The 17236-nt window shown below is 32.9% G+C and overlaps 1 protein-coding gene across 2 annotated transcripts in view; it reads left to right on the forward strand.

Annotated features, from left to right (window-relative positions):
- The first annotated feature begins 1310 nt into the window (after positions 1 to 1310).
- LOC114329340 (mitogen-activated protein kinase kinase kinase 7) overlaps positions 1311 to 17236 on the forward strand; it is a 93811-nt gene continuing 77885 nt past the window's right edge. The window contains exons 1-2 of one of the 2 annotated variants that reach the window (XM_028278399.2): positions 1311 to 1538; positions 15635 to 15931. In XM_028278399.2, the coding sequence (XP_028134200.1) occupies positions 1458 to 1538; positions 15635 to 15931 (378 nt within the window). In that variant the 5' untranslated portion in view covers positions 1311 to 1457. The remainder of the gene's footprint in view (positions 1539 to 15634; positions 15932 to 17236) is intronic. The other variant, XM_050656285.1, reaches the window with a different exon arrangement.

The raw sequence follows: 17236 nt of genomic DNA on the forward strand, positions 1-17236 counted from the left end.
ATATCTAAGCATCTTTGAGAGAGGACATTAAATGCAAACAAACCCTACTCTCTTGTTCCAAGTCCTTTGCGGAACCCAAATTGGGTATCGTCCATATAATTTTCTAGCTTTGTGTATAATCTTCCATGAATCACCTTTAGAAATATTTTGAGGGTATGGCATATTAGTGATATTTGTCCTATAGTCTGAACAATCTTTGGCATATATTGTTTTTGCTATTGTTACAAAGGTTGACACCAACCATTCCTGAGGTATTTTTCCGGTTTTATATACATGGGCGCCCATACCCATGGGCAGGTGGGGGCCGTGGCCCCCCCCCTTGCCTTTCGGGTGCTTTAAACTATAGGTATATATTGTCATCCAAAGAATACAAAATTGTGTAACATCTTCACGTTTGGCCCCCCCCTGAAAATTTTTATATGGGCGCCCATGTTTATATATACTTCATTAAACAGATCCAGTAGTACAGGTACAAAAAAGCGATTTTGCGCAAAACAAAACATGTTTTTTGTATTTTTTTGGGTCATTCTAAGCCTCTTTCAAGGTTTTTCGTAGGTAGCATAGTTTTCGAGATAAACGCGGTTGAACTTTCAAAAAATCGAAAAATTGCAATTTTCGAACCCGAATCACTTTTAATTAAAAAATACAATAGCAATTCTACTTACAGCATTTGCATTGCTAAAAATTATTTTTTTTATTGTTAAACAAAGCTATAAACAAATAGTGTTTGTGGAAATTGCTTGTTTGCAGGCGCTTGCACTTTTACCTACTCGTTCGATTTTAAATGAGAGATGCATTGAAAACATCACTCAAGCATCATGTGTTTATAGCTTTGTTTAACGATAAAAAAAAGAATATGTGTGTACTTTGTACGCACGTAAGAAGTTATACTTCTAAATATGATTTCAATGAAATAAATATACTTTCGGACAGTTTATTTGTATTTTATTTAAAGATTAAATTAATTTTTACTTACTACTTTCCAAACATTTTTATTAAAACAATACCAAAAATTAAAAAAAGATTAGAAAACATCAGGATTCGAACCGGGGTCCTCTTGATCTCCAGTCCATCGCTCTACCACTGAGCTATACCCTTATACTTTGGCAACTATGTCAACTTAGATCTCTGGCGTAGATAATGACGTGCAACGGTAAGTAAATTAGACGGACTATACATAGATATTTTTATAGGCCTTCTATTCACTGTTGCCAAATTTCAATATTTTAGTCGTGTGTTACGGGGGCTGTGGTGAATGTTGTGGCGACGTCTAGATGTCCTTGACATAGAACAAAAATGCAGATGGCTTTCTAAAATAATGACAGTGACAGTTTTGACAGTAGCTGGTATGAAATTTCTAACCATTATTTGGAGTAAATTATCAATATTTATATAAATTTAATAATAATTTGCATAATAAAGTGCTTGTTTTCAAATATGTGATTACTAAGTAATCAATGGCGACTGCAGATCTATCAGATCATGAAAATCAATATAATGTTAGAGAGATTGATCATGAAGAAATTGAACAGTTAGAGGTGAGTATTTTTATTGTAGGCTTTACTTAATAATCTTATTATAGTAGATTTGATTAAATTGTGTTGTTCATTCCATGCGTCTCTACACATTTCTCACTTTTGTTACTCTTGTTAATTATTATAACAAACAATGGAATGGATTACCATTATTTCCCCTTGAAGTTAACTGTCTTTCTAGAAGGGGTTTCCTCACATATGAGAATGTCAACAAAGGATTTTCCAGTAATTTGTTTGCACACCATCATTTAGTATGTATTCAGATTTATCCTTGTTGGATATTATAAAAGAAAAAGTTTGCTGCCTGCACTTTTGTGATAATATATCGAGGGCTGAAAACCATAGGGTTCCAAGCGACATTCACAAAAATTTTCAGGAAACGAATTTTAAAGTTTGCTGTCAAATAAAACGGTTATGACAAAATTATACTTTGCTAGATATGTCATATCGTCGGCTTACTGCCAAAACCCACTAACTCCACTTTTTGTCAATTCTGAGTTAAGTACGCCTTTGTACTTAATAATTATCAAAGAATGTACTGATGAAACCAGACACGCCCAGACAGATTTTAAATGTGAGAAACAGAAGGGTCTCAAAACAACTAACTCCAATGATGACACTTTTATTCAGCCAAAAACAGATATGTGCAGTTGTCTGTTAAAATAAAATAATATTTTATCATTTACAATATTATAGTTCTGCCAAAACCAGACAAGTGCAAGTTAAGTTATTTTCACTGTACTATTTCGGTATATTTCATGATAACTGTCTTTACATCATTCTAGTTTTAGTTCTCGTGTGAGTCGGACGTGTCAATAGCCGGTGCTGACGAGTAATCTAAACGCTTTACAAATACGAATAATAAGTATCGATAATTATTCAAATAATATATAGACTAATAACTCGCGTTTTTGTTTCTATTTTTTAATTAAATGAGTGCGGACACGGGCGGTAAACCGCCCCCTGAACCTGATGGACCTCCCAATACCACCCTTAGTAGTCCAGATATTGAAATGGAATCCCCTAGCAATTTTAAAGGTTTTAGTAAGGCTGAACTCAACCAAACTGTAAGTACTTCCGATCCTATTAAATCTAACGATGACAAACAAAAAGAAATTTTTAAGTATACCATAAATGACCGTGGACCGTTCCATATATATGTTGAAAATAAAGATAGCGATCTTAAAGGTAAACTTAATGCATTAAAAATTGGTGACATTATTCTTACAAAATTCCCAGAATTAGATAATAAAATAATTAGTATCAATACAATTGGCAGAAATAAATTAAGAATTAAATTTACGGATTCTAAAAACGCTAATTACCTTATCGACAAGAAAGACGATCCGGTTTTTGTTAAAAACAATTTGGATGTTTATATACCTAAATTTATTATTATTAGACAAGGTGTTATACGGGATGTCTCAACAGAATTCTCCGATGAATATCTTAAAAATAAAATTAAAAAATTCGAAATAAATTCTAATTTTGAGGTAGTAAACGTTTCTAGAATAAATAGAAAAACGGTTACCGATGATAAAATAAATTATGTTCCTACTAAATCGTGTGTAGTAAGCTTTAAAACACAAGTACTTCCAAAATACGTTACTATAAATAAGGTGTTGAAAGAAATTGAACCATATCAACAAAAAGTCCTGCTTTGTTTCAACTGTTTGCGATTTGGCCACCAGGGGAAGCATTGTAGGAGTAACCCCCGTTGTAACAATTGCCAGAAAGACCATAATACAAAAGAGTGTCAGGAAACAACATTAACCCCAAAATGTTTTAGTTGTATGGGAGACCACTTCACAACAAATCTTAAGTCATGTCCAGAATTCAAAAGACAGAAATTAATTAAAGAATGCATGACTAATAGTAATATTAATTACCATGATGCCAACAAACAAATTCCCCGCAAATCTTATGCAGACGTAACATCAAATAACATTATTAAAGATTCTCATCAACAAAATTTGCCTTCTTCTAATTACCCTCTTGTTAACCAAAGTTTAAATAGCTCTTCTGTTACTCGTCCATTCACATTTTCGGCCAATAGTAATCATAATAAATATACAGTCGTCAAATCTTCTAAAGGCAGCAAAAGGCAGAGACCAAATAGTCCTGTCTTGACACAGTCAGATCCAGAATACACATTTAACTTTAGACAATCAGGAACTAATATTCCAATTATAAATAGTCCTTCATATAAAAATAATTTAAATTCAAATTCTCACACGCTACAAACAGAGTCAAACTCTGATATTTTAGATATAATTTTTACTATTGTTACCGAACTTTTTAAAAATTTTAGGGAAACTAATAATCCCAATGTTACTAAACAAGACTTACAGCAAATATTAATTAGTAAACAATTATTAAACGTGCACAATATACCAACTACTTCGTCGTCTTCTCAGCTATAAACAAACTCAACATTTTACAGTGGAACTGCAGATCTGCAGTTGGCAATAAAGAAAACTTAGAATATCTCTTAAATACAACAGAAACTACCATAGCAGCTTTGTCAGAGACCTGGTTCAAACAGGAAAGGTTTTATAACTTCCAAGGTTATAATATTGTTCGGTCAGATCGTATGGATGGTTACGGTGGGGTAGCCATACTAGTAAAATCCAATAGATTATTTTCAGAAGTCGTAGTACAGAAACCAGCAAGAATGATGTGTACATGCATCGAAGTGAAACTTCTACCTAATAACAAAGCAGTGTACATATTGTCAATATACATTAAACCAAAGACTCGGATAGAAGTAAGAGAATGGATACAATTTTTCGAAAACTTACCACGACCTTTTATAATTGCTGGAGATTTCAACGCTCATCATCTTTCTTGGGGTTGTGAGTTTAATGATGTCTATGGTGTTTCTTTGCTCAATGCTATTAATCACTGCAATCTTGTGTATCTCAATGATGGTGCACCCACACTTGTTACGTCAGGTAGAAAAAGTGCCATTGATCTGTCTATTTGTACGCAAGACATAGTACATTTAATATCTTGGTCAGTCATACAGGATCCTCATGGATCCAATCACCTTCCTATATATATGAAGTTTAATAACTCTGACTCAGGCGTACAAACCTATGGTCCAGTTCACAACATATGGGTTCTTAAAAGAGCCAACTGGAATCTGTACACGACAACACTAGAGGAAATGAGCACCGCATGTAACTACAACAATTTCATAGACACGATAAACTCAGCTGCAAACATTTGTATCCCGAAAAGAACAATAATAAGAAATAAGTACTGGAAGCACAAACCAAAACAATGGTGGAATGAGACCTGCAACAACATTGCTCATAGGAGAAAAGAAGCTTTCAGATTATGGAAAGAAAACCCAAACATACAAAATTTACTTGAATTCAAACGAGTTGATGCCATCGCAAAAAAAACATTCAAAGAAACAAAAAGAATTCAGTGGAGGAAATATGTTGAGAGCCTAAATCAGACAACTCCCATCACTGAAGTATGGAAAAAGGTAAATAGTTTTAAGAATCGTAAGCAGCAGAATAAGTTACCTATTGATCTGGAAGCGAATTGGATAGAAGAATTCCATGCCACAATCTCACCAGACTGGGCAAAAGAATGCATAGAATACAATCAGTTATCTTTAAAAACTGTTCCCAGAAACAACTTGTACTTACTTGAACGTTTTGAGATGTGGGAATTAGAAAGATCGTTGAAACTATCTAATAATACTTCACCAGGCGAGGACAATATAACTTACTCCATGCTGTTTCACCTCCCATTTAAACATAAAAAGTCTCTATTAGAAATCTATAATAGTATCTGGACTGGTGCAAGTCCTATTCCGGATAGCTGGAAGAACTATATAATATTACCTATTAAAAAGAAAGACAAACCGCTAGACCTCTCAAGTTCGTACAGACCTATATCCCTGGCATCTTGTATTCTTAAAACTTTGGAAAGAATAATAAAGAATCGATTAGAACAATGGCTAGAATTTGAACACATCCTACCAAACTCACAATATGGTTTCCGGAAATGTAGGTCCACTCTCGAAGCTATTACTGTTCTCGTTACAGATATACTGACAGGATATACAATAAAAAAACATACAGCTGCAGTTTTTATTGACCTTTCCTCGGCTTTTGATAACGTAAATTTAAACATTTTATACCATAAGCTGACATCAATAGGAATACCTCATGAAATATGTTCATTTTTAATTTCACTATACTCCGATAGACGACTTTCACTAAAATTAAACCAAAATCTTCAAGGATCCCGAACATCGAATTTAGGACTCCCTCAAGGCAGCATACTCAGCCCGCTACTTTTTATACTATATACAATGGACTTCGAAGTAAATTTGAATAACGTGAATATGATACAGTTTGCTGATGATATAGTTATCTACACCAACGGTACTACTATTTCAAATTGTCAGAACATTTTAAACACAAACCTATGGTCAGTTAAGCACTGGTTAGATTCAAACAACTTAATTCTTTCTGAAAAAAAATCTGAAGTGTGTATTTTTACTAAAAAAAGGGACATAACTCAAGTACAGTTACAACTGGGACCATATCTTCTTCCAATCAAAAATTGTGTTAAATACCTTGGACTCTATTTGGACAGAAAATTACTGTGGAAAGATACCATCCACCATGCAATAAAAAAAACCGAGAACGCTATGAATATTTTGAGAGCATTCTGCCATACCAAATGGGGAGCAGATCCAAATACCGCTTTACTGTTCTATAAAACAATGGTTAGAAGTATATTAGACTATGGCAGTCACCTATATGGAACAGCAGCACATACTCACCGAAACAAAATAGAGACCCAGAAAAACACAAGTTTGAGAATATGTCTTGGTTATCTTAAATCTACCCCAATAAATATTATAGAAGTCGAATCTGTAGAACCTCCACTATCTTTCAGAAGGCAGCTAATTAGTCATAAATTTATGGCTAAAGCCATATCCAAAGAAGCCAGCTATCTTCGTAACATTCACGACCTCACTGTCCTAGTACTCACCCATCCATATTGGCACTCAAAAGCTACTCCACTCCTAGTAAACAGCTATACCACACTGGCACAAATCTCTAACTCCCTGTCTATCAACAAAACTATACCTATCTACACCGAACCTCCCCATGTTTTCTTTTCAAAACATATAAAAACATACTACCTGGACCCAAAAGAAAACTTTCTAGAAACCATTAATGGAAGATGGCCTGAACACCAATACATATATACTGACGGATCCAAGTTGAATGGAAAAGTAGGCTGTGCCTTTTATGACGCAAACTCTTCCCAATATTACAAGTTCAAGCTACCAGATGAGTGTTCCATATATACCGCCGAAACAATTGCCATAGCAAATGCATTTAGATACGTCCAGTCGAGAAACACACAGAATCATGTTATATTCACTGACAGTAAAAGTGCAGTTGACCGAATAACAAACTTGAAATCATCGAAAAACCTTACTAACATAGAGGCAGAAATATTAAAACTGAACTTTGAAGCAACAAAACAAAGGAAAACAATAACTGTAGTGTGGATTAAAGGGCACTCAGGAATAAAAGGTAATGATGCAGTGGATACACTAGCCAAATCAGCCACTGACACAGGCTACCATCTAACCACCAATATTGTTCCATATACAGATCTTACCTCCAAGTTTACTTCACATTTAAAACAATTGTGGCAGCAAGAATATAATTCATCAGTCACAGGGCTTAACTATGTCGGCCACCAAAATAACATACCATTGAAAAGCTGGTTTCATGAATTAACCAAACGAAACTTCATTGTTACAATAAACAGAATAAGATCTAATCATGCTATGACTCCTTTGTACAAATATAAAATAGGACTGGATGAAAACCCATATTGTCCATGCGGAGAAGTTGGTGATATGAACCATGTAATCCTAGAATGTTCAAGAAATAAGAAGAGCATAGAATCATTTTTCGAAGAAATGGTAAATCTCAAATTTTGTTTGCCAACCAGTCTAAATTGTATAATTTTTAGTAATAATATTAACTTATATCAATGTTTGTATAATCATTTAATTCGTTGCAAAATGAAATTGTAAAAAACTAACACCATTGTAAGCAATTCTGCGATACAAAATATTATTGTAAGTGTGTTCACGAAAAAATTAACAAAAAAAAAAAATAATTAAAAAAAAAAAAAGTTAAAAAAAAAGTAAAATAATGATAAACAAATAAAAAAAAAAACAAAAAAAAAACAATGAAAAAAAAAAAGGAAATAAAACTAAACAAAATACTACATAAATAAAGCATTAAAAAAAAACAAAAATATAATTAAAAAAAAATAAAAAAAAATATACATATAAAAAAATGCACTAAACAGAAACACACATTTTACTAACACAATAACATTTATCCTAGGGTGTGAGAATTTGAAAAATCAATTTATTTATATTGGATCAAAAAAAAAAATGCTCCCTTTATATTTCATAAATAAAAAATAAGTCTGGCTAATTGGTTCATGCCAAAGCCAATTATAAAAAAAAAAAAAAAAAAAAACTGTCTTTAGTTCTCAGCGTAATACGATATTGCACGTAGATAATTCGGTAGGTATTTAGAAATTTGCAGATATGCAATTCTTCTCCAGTAAATGTCTGGACTTGTCGGCGCCCATGTGTCTTCAATTTTAAACATTTTAAACATAGATAGATTTATTTTGTGTTACAGTTGGTGAATTTTTTTGTTAATTTGTGGAAAAGTTTTATTAGTTAAAAATGTCTTCCCGTTGTTCTCGTATATTAAGCATGGCATTAGAAGCTGAATTACTTAATGGTAAGTGTTGATAATAATATTAGGTTTTTATTTTAATATCGGTATTTACGTTTTTTTATTAGACGATGGAATGGTGGTAGATGGCAACTTGTGTGCTAATTTAGACACTGATGTTATCGATAATAATTTGTTACAATCAAAAAAAGAGGAAACTGTCGAATTATCTCCATTTGGAATACCAATAGGTTTAAATAGCTCGAGTATTACGACAGAATCTGGTTTCGATGATTTAGACCTCGACAAAGAAAGAGAAATTAATGATTTGGCAATGGTTTTAGGTGATTCTGTTTTAGATGATACACTTTGTGTATGCAAAGACGTTGTTGAACATGCCTTCAGGTTTAAAGGAGAAGGAGGTTTATTTGTTGGCAATGACAAAAGGGGTAAAAATGTACCCCATAATAAAACAGCTGATTCTGATTTAGAAGTCGTTAAAAAACACATTGAAAGCTTTCCCACTATGGAATCCCACTATACTAGACAATCTACGAAGAGGCAGTACCTTGACTGCAAATTGAGTATTGCAAAAATGTACAGCTTGTATAAAGAGATGTGCGAAAATGAGAATCTAACGCCGGTTTCCCAAATAACTTATAGAAGAGTATTCTGCAACAATTATAACATGTCTTTTTTCACACCTAAAAAAGATCAATGTCAGATATGTGCCAAATATAAGACAGCTGATTTGGAGAAAAGGAAGGAATTGGAAGAGAATTACGAAAGTCACATTATGCGAAAGAACGATTGTTACAGGGCCAAAATGGAAGATAAAGAAAGAGCACATAGAGAGAGTAACTTTATGTGCTGCACTTTTGATCTGCAATGCGTATTACAGATTCCAAGTAGCGATGTAAGTCCGATGTATTATAGCCGTAAGATTTGTACTTACAACTTAACGGTGTATGAGTTGGCAATACCCAACAACTCATACTGCTTTTCATGGACCGAGCTAAATGGAAAAAGAGGAAGGCTGGAAATCGGCACGTGTCTATTAAAGTATATCGATAAACTCTCGACAGATATTACTGAACTTTTTCTTTTCTCTGACACTTGCAGCGGACAGAACCGCAATCAGAATATTAGTGCCTTGCTTTTGTATTTAGTACAAACAAATCCCAACTTATCTGTGATAGAACAAAAATTTCTCGAGAGTGGACATAGTTACATGGAGGTAGACAGCATGCATAGTGCTATAGAAAAGGCGCAAAAGTATGTTCCAGTTTACACCATGCATGATTGGCTTAATATTTTCCGTATGGCAAGGACGTGTAGATCTGGCAAGAAACCGTATATTGTAGAAGAACTGAAGTATAAGGACTTTTTTGACTTAAAGGCCCTGTCAAAACTAATAATGAAAAATCGAACAAAAAATACAAATGGAGAAAAAGTTAACTGGCTACAAGTAAAATGCTTGAAATATTTAAAATCCAAACCAGGCATTGTGTTCTACAGGTACGATCACAGTTCGGAATACAAAGAAATAAAAATTTTTGGTAAAGGTCGTCCTCTTAATCTGAGAGAAATAGATTTTAAAAAGGCATACTCCAAACCTCGGCCCATCAGTTTAAAAAAAAACAGGATCTATTAAAACTGTGCAAAACAGGAGTCATTCCAGATGAATTTCATCAATACTATAAGTCGTTACCGACCTCGAACGACATCGAAGACAGTATACCTGAGCCTGATATGGAGGACAGTGATGTTCAAAGCGACCTGGAAGTTGACTAAATTTGTACAGCCAAAACCCGACAAGTGCCGGAAAAAAATGTTTTTTTTTTACTTTTTTTTAACTTTTGCTTCATTTTAATAATTTTTTTACAAAATGTTTTGTTTAAAATGTTATTTACTTTAATATTTTTCAGTCATTAAATCATTTTTAAATCTACACGATTTTTCATTTCAAATTAAAGTTTAAAACGTAGATTTCTCAAAACTTTAAAAAGTGGAGTTAGTTGGTTTTGGCAGTAAGCCGACGATATATTATTGTTTAAGGACTTGGTAATACAGTGATTCTTAAATCAATGGTGTCATTGTGATATAAAATGCAAATTTCATGTTTTTTTTTAAATGTTACACTTGTACTTGGAACCTTAGGGCACTGTAACCGCTGTACTTGTAACTTTGTGTCCCTAAATAAATTTGAAGTTTTAAAAATGTCATATTATGACATATTATGTCAACATTGTAGACTTTATTGACTTTGTAGCACTAAAAACAATAATAGTGTATACCATGATGTTGGAAGAATTTTTAAAAACGAAGGAAGAAGAAAATTAAGGAAGCATAGAAATTTACTAAAATTAAATATTTTAATTAATTAATTTAGTTAATTAGTTAATTTATAAATTATATGTAATTAATTAATTAATTAATTTATAATTAATCAAATTAATTATTTTCATAATTTTTCATTGCTATTTTTTAGTAGATATTCGTCGACTGACGATACCGTACTTCTAGCGGGAACACTGGAAGAATTGCAACACCTTGCTCAACAACTAAATATACATTGCAACGATTATGGACTAAAAATAAATTTGAAGAAAACCAAGTTCATGGTATTTACAAAAGCACAAAACATCAGAGTTAGACTAGTACTGGATAATACAGAAATTGAGCAAATATCTTCCTACAAATACCAAATACCTTGGAGCATGGATCACAGAAGATACTGATCAGACAAAAGAAATAAGATGCCGCATTGAAATTGCACGATCCATTTTTAACAGAATGAGAAAACTTTTCTGTAATCACAATATCAATATAGTGCTCCGGATAAGAATGCTTCGTTGTTATATTTTCTCCACCCTTTTGTATGGGGTTGAGGCAAGGACACTAAAACAATTCAACATTAAAAACCTGGAAGCATTCGAAATGTGGTGTTATAGACGTATTCTGAAAATATCATGGACAGATCGTAAAACAAATGCACAAGTGCTCGAACAACTAGGAAAACAATGCGAAATTTTAAATTCCATAAAAATCAGGAAGTTGAAATACTTGGGGCACATCATGAGAGGTGAAAAATACGAATTATTAAGGAATATAATGCAGGGCAAAATCAAAGGCAGAAGAAGCGTAGGAAGACGTAAAATATCGTGGCTACGCAATCTCCGTGAATGGTTTGGATGCAGCTCAATTGAACTATTCTGGTGCGTAACCAACAAAATTATAATTGCCAGAATGATTTCAAATCTCTGATAGGAGCGGAACTTTAAGAAGAAGTAGATATTCAGAAGCGGAGCTACAATAATGCGCCCAAAATTCATTTTGGGACATAGAGGACATTGCAAAACAAGAAAATGGTAATTTTAACTGATAAAACTGACATTTAACTTTCACCAATACTCTCACTGTAGTACATGGAACCATATGGTTCGAACTTTAAAGCATTTCGTGCGCTTGGAACTAGATTTCACTGTTGACTGTGGCGCTATATGTTAACGAATGGCAGAACTTTCAATACCATGTGATGCAGAACTCAAAGAACAATAGATTTCTGTTAAAAAACAAGTTTTGTACAAACTGTCGCTTGAAACCTTGTGGTTCTCAGCCCTCGATATAAGACATGTGAAGATTCTTCTTCTTCTTTAAGTGCCGTCTCCTAATCGGATGTTGGATATTATCATCACTTTACCATCATCTTTACTCTAACTACCGCTGCTCTTGCACTGCATTTAAAGCAGTCCCTTTTTTCAGCGATGAGATTCTCCTCCTTCCTATATCTCTTTTTATCCCTCCCTGTATCAGTCTTAGCAATTCATATTGCTGTCCCCTCATTATGTATTCCAGATATTGTAACTTTCTTATTTTTATTATGTTTATTATTTCGTATTCTTTACTCATTTCTCGCAATGCTTCCGTATTCATTATCTTCTGTGTTCATCCTATGCTAAGCATCCTTCTGTAACCACATTTCAAATGAATGTCATTCTTGCTTTAGTATCCAGACTTTCAAGTCCATATTGTAGTATTGAAAACACATAACATCTCAGAACTCTTACTCTCAGTTAATCTATGGTCTTTATTGCAGAGAATTGTTTTCATTAATGAATTTCTTGCTATTTCTATTATGGCCCTTATTTCTGTTGTTTGATCATTACTGTCTGAAATCCAGGTTCCCAGTTATTTGTATTTTTCAACCCTTTCTATCAGTAGGTATATCTCATGCCTCCTCTACATATCAGCAGACGCGTCTGCGGATGCATCTGCGGATGCATCTGCCGATGTATCTGATGCCTCCTCTACATATGAGCAGACGCGTCTGCGGATGCATCTGCGGACGCATCTGCTGATGTATCTGATGCCTCCTCTACATATCAGCAGACGCGTCCGTGGATGACATCCCCGTATGCATCCGCAGATGTGTAGATGGGGTAATTTGGTCGTCTGTTGTTTATTTTTTGCATCTGCCGACGCGAAAAATAAACAACAGACCACCAACAGACGATCAAATTACCCCATCTACACATCTGCGGATGCATACGGGGATGTGTCTGCTGATATGTAGAGGGGGCATCAGCTACATCGGCAGATGCGTCCGCAGCTGCATCCCCGGACGAGTCTGCTCATATGTAGAGGAGGCATCAGATACATCGGCAGATGCGTCCGCAGATGCATCCGCAGACGCGTCTGCTGATATGTAGAGGAGGCATCATTTTATTTTATTTTATTTTATTTATCAACGGGCAAGCCCAATTACAATAATGTTAAACTCTAAAATCCTAACACTGACTATATCTACGGTTACAATACTAAAAGTTAATCTGTATTATTATACAAAGCAATACAAGTTATCTATATCGAATGCAATACAAAAAGCTATCTATACAAAAAGTTAATCTGTATTATTATACAAATTATCCAAAGCATTTGACACTGTGAATCATAAATTGTTATGTAACAAGCTTAAAGCTATTGGATTTACGCGCAATCTGTATAACTGGTTATGTAGTTACCTAACTAGCAGAACACAACTTGTTAAAATTAAACACTTTCAATCTAGTGAAATTTCCGTAACATCTGGTGTTCCACAAGGAAGCCACTTAGGGCCTTTCCCTTTTAATATATTTGTTAATGACATTAAATCTCAAATTAACTCTAAATTTCTGCTATTTGCTGATGATTTAAAAATCTATAGAATTATCGAGTCTGTCTCAGATTGTGAAAAACTTCAAAATGATATTAACAAAATTATGGCATGGTGCAATTGGAACCAAATGAGTATTAATGTTGGAAAATGTCACTTTATTAGTTTCTGTAGAAGAATTAACAACTTCTTTTATAATTACAAATTAGCTGAAGAACCACTGAAGGCTGTATCAACTGTAAGAGATCTAGGTGTTCAATTAGATTCCAAACTAAATTTTTGCGCTCATTTTGATTATGTGAATAACCAGGCATTTAAAATGTTAGGCTTCATTATTAGAACTTCTAGATGTTTGCATAACATTAATTCCATCAGACTGATTTATTTTTCCCTAGTTAGATCTGTTCTTGAGTATTGCTCAGTTGTTTGGTCACCCACTTATGAAGTCCATATAGCCAAGCTTGAAAAAGTCCAAAATAAATTCATTAGGTTTTAAATTACAATGACTGAATTGACAATTGACGATTACTGATTATCAATCCGGTAATCAATGTAAAACTGTAGCAAATAAAGAAATAAAAATAATTTATTAGTAATACATTTTACAAAATAAAACCTAACCACAACATGCAACATGTTTGAAACAATTAAAAACTACTTTTTTTAAAAAGATTTTTAAATCGAAAACTTATTGGTCCATTTCCTTGGTAACACCTCCAAGGCTTCTAAAATTTGCAAGCCAAATGGATGCTGAAGCGAAGAAGACAAGAGGGAATTCAAAAAACTTACAATTCACGACCCCGTCTGTTCAGCTGGTAAATTCCAACAGAAAATGGACCTAGTTACTCGAAGGAGTAAAGACCAATATAAAAATAAAATAAAAATTTTATTTTTAATTCAGTTGCAATGCGAAGGCAAAACAATCTTACTTTTCAATTAGAATACGGAGCGCAGTCCAGTCCCTTGAATCGCGATTTTCGGCTCTTATTGGAGCCTCATCGGAAAGTACGTAGGCTTGTTCTCCATACCCCAATTGAGAATATTTGTGTTTTTAACGTTAAAAGGTACACTTGTAGTAAGTGTATCTGAAAAAAATCTACAACTGGAAAAATATGTAGTTTTCTTTTCTTATCATAAATTAATCCATTATAAAAAACAAAAGCAAGTTTGACATTTAATAATGCGTTACTTAGATGGCTCTACTCGAGTTACTTGGGAACAAAAAAAAAATGAAGAAAATTGCTCTATGGGAAGCCGAAAAAATGCATTTTTTTAACATATTCCGATTTTGAACTTTGAGATTACATTTTCTCCAACCTAATTTTTGATTGGAATTTTGCTATTTTTGGCAATTTTCATAGATATGAAAATTGGTGTGGAGAAAGGACAAAAATAAAAAGGTGAAGGTTCGAAAATTATGACCCTATTGTTTATACGTTTGCCGTAAATGCCGGTCAAATTTGACCTGTTGAGGTCCTGAAATAGTCCAATTTCAATTCTGTAAAGTACATTAGATAGGTACAGTGTCTTTTTATACAAAAATCATAGTTATTCTTATGTATCGTAATTATTGTGGTTATTATAGTGACCAATTTTTAATTAACAATTCAATTGCTGCTAAACTGTTGATTCAATTCCCATCGGCGTTTGGAATTATAATCTATACGAAAAGAACTTTTGTATTACCAAGTTATTTAATTATTGATAAACTTATCTAAAATTTTAGTTGAAAATTAAAGATTTTGTTGGAAAAACCCGCATTTTCCGGGGTAAATTTTCGTCGAAGTAAATCGGGAAAAGCACGTCTCTATGCAGAATTTAATTACGGTAAATTTTTATTAGGGTATTTTTGGTGTAAAGTTAAAATCTTTGGAGTTATAGAGCAATAATTGAAAAAAAAACACGATTTTCGAGCGCCATTTTGTTTATAAAAAAAGTAGCACACTATCTGCGGACTTTGCATACCTATATTATTAATATATACAATCATAAGATTCGATTTCAGCAATAAAATTGCTGGTAAATAACTTTTCCTTGTATTTTACTAATTAGCCCAGAGTATGTGTACGTCTCTATGATGTATGCTGCCATTTTTATTATTGTGTTAATTGTTGCACATGACTTGTCCGTTGTAATGTTATATTTTTTAAAGATTTATTACAATGTTGACAGCTATTGAAAATATGTTTTAGATTGTAGGGGAAGGCAGTTTTGGAGTAGTATATAAAGGAATATGGAATAATGCATATGTGGCTGTGAAAAACATTACTAGAGAAGAAGAAAAAAAGGCATTTTTAGTAGAAGTTAGGCAGTTATCTAGAGTTTATCATGAAAACATAGTGAGATTATATGGAGCTTGTACCAAAGGCATGCACTTTTGTCTAGTAATGGAATATGCCGAAGGTGGATCATTGTTTAATGTTCTACATAGGTCAGATCTGTGTTACACTTTTGCTCACGCCATATCCTGGGCGTACCAGTGCTCAAAGGTAAGGTTTTTGCCCATTCCTATTTCAAATATACAGGGTGTTTGGTAAAGAATGGGCCATAGCTTAACCTCAGGTTCCTCAGGTTAAAATAGGCTGATTTAAGCTAACTTACCTTAGTACAAAGTTTATAATAACCGAGATACAGGGTGTCAAATATGAAGACCTGTAAGAAGGAGTCGAAACGCAGTGCATCGTTTGTGGGCTAACTTTTCAACCTCTAATTCAACTTTCAGCAATCGCCGTTAGAGGCGCAAGTGTTCGAATAGGTGCTACAAATACATTAGCTTTTATGGACTTATTAATTATTTAACTCATTTTATTATTGTTTTTAGAGTAATTAGACATTAATTTATTGGTGGATTGTAGCTAAATATGTTTTATGTCAAAAATTAATTATTTTAACCTTATAACATATCGACGTGTGGTAAAAAGTGTATTCTTTTTATACCATTGTAGATGGAGATGTGACATCAAATTTATATTTGTCATTACTTTAATATGTAGGACAGCTTATTTTGAAGCGGAAATATTTTGTCACATTATCTAACTGTCACATTTATATACCAATGGTATTTCAACTGCAAATTAATTTGTTAATATCTTTATTGTAACTGATATCAAATAGTTTGTTAGTTGAAAAAATTGAACTTAACTGTACGTAATTGTTTTTAAAAAGTTATTTAAATAATTTGAAGTTTATTGATCAATTTTTTTTGAATTATTCTTTTTATCAAAATTTAAAATGCTTTTTCTTTTGAACACTTCATTTATCTATATTCTGAAAGCTTACCTGTGAGATGTTTCAATTTAGTTAAAATGTTTTTTTCTTTTGAACACTTCATTTATCTATATTCTGAAAGCTTACCTATGAGATGTTTAAATTTAGTTAATAAAAATATATGTAAATTAACTACAGACGACAGTCTGACTTTTATAAAATTAATGTTAATTTTTGTAAAATATTTTGTCTCAAAAAATGTATTGTTTCGACAGAAAAACTTTCAAGATCCTCCTACTATTATCACTATAATTTTCAGGTTAAAATAAAAACCAATAATAGGTAATACAAAAATTTTATTTACACCGAAGGAAATAACATACAAACGAATAGGTATAATCCATGAACGTTATAAATAACATAAAGACAAATCTTTATAAGAAGTCTTTATTAACTTCATTAAGTTCCCTTTTGAATTTTTTATCGGAACGATAACTCGATATAAATCCCGGTACGAAGCAAGTTCTTTTATTGTAAGCTTTCTTGGCACTCATATTTAAATAATATTAACCACCAAAACCAGTAAT

Source organism: Diabrotica virgifera, chromosome 7 (genome assembly GCF_917563875.1).
Source record: "Diabrotica virgifera virgifera chromosome 7, PGI_DIABVI_V3a".
NCBI classification, from domain to species: Eukaryota; Metazoa; Arthropoda; class Insecta; order Coleoptera; family Chrysomelidae; genus Diabrotica; species Diabrotica virgifera.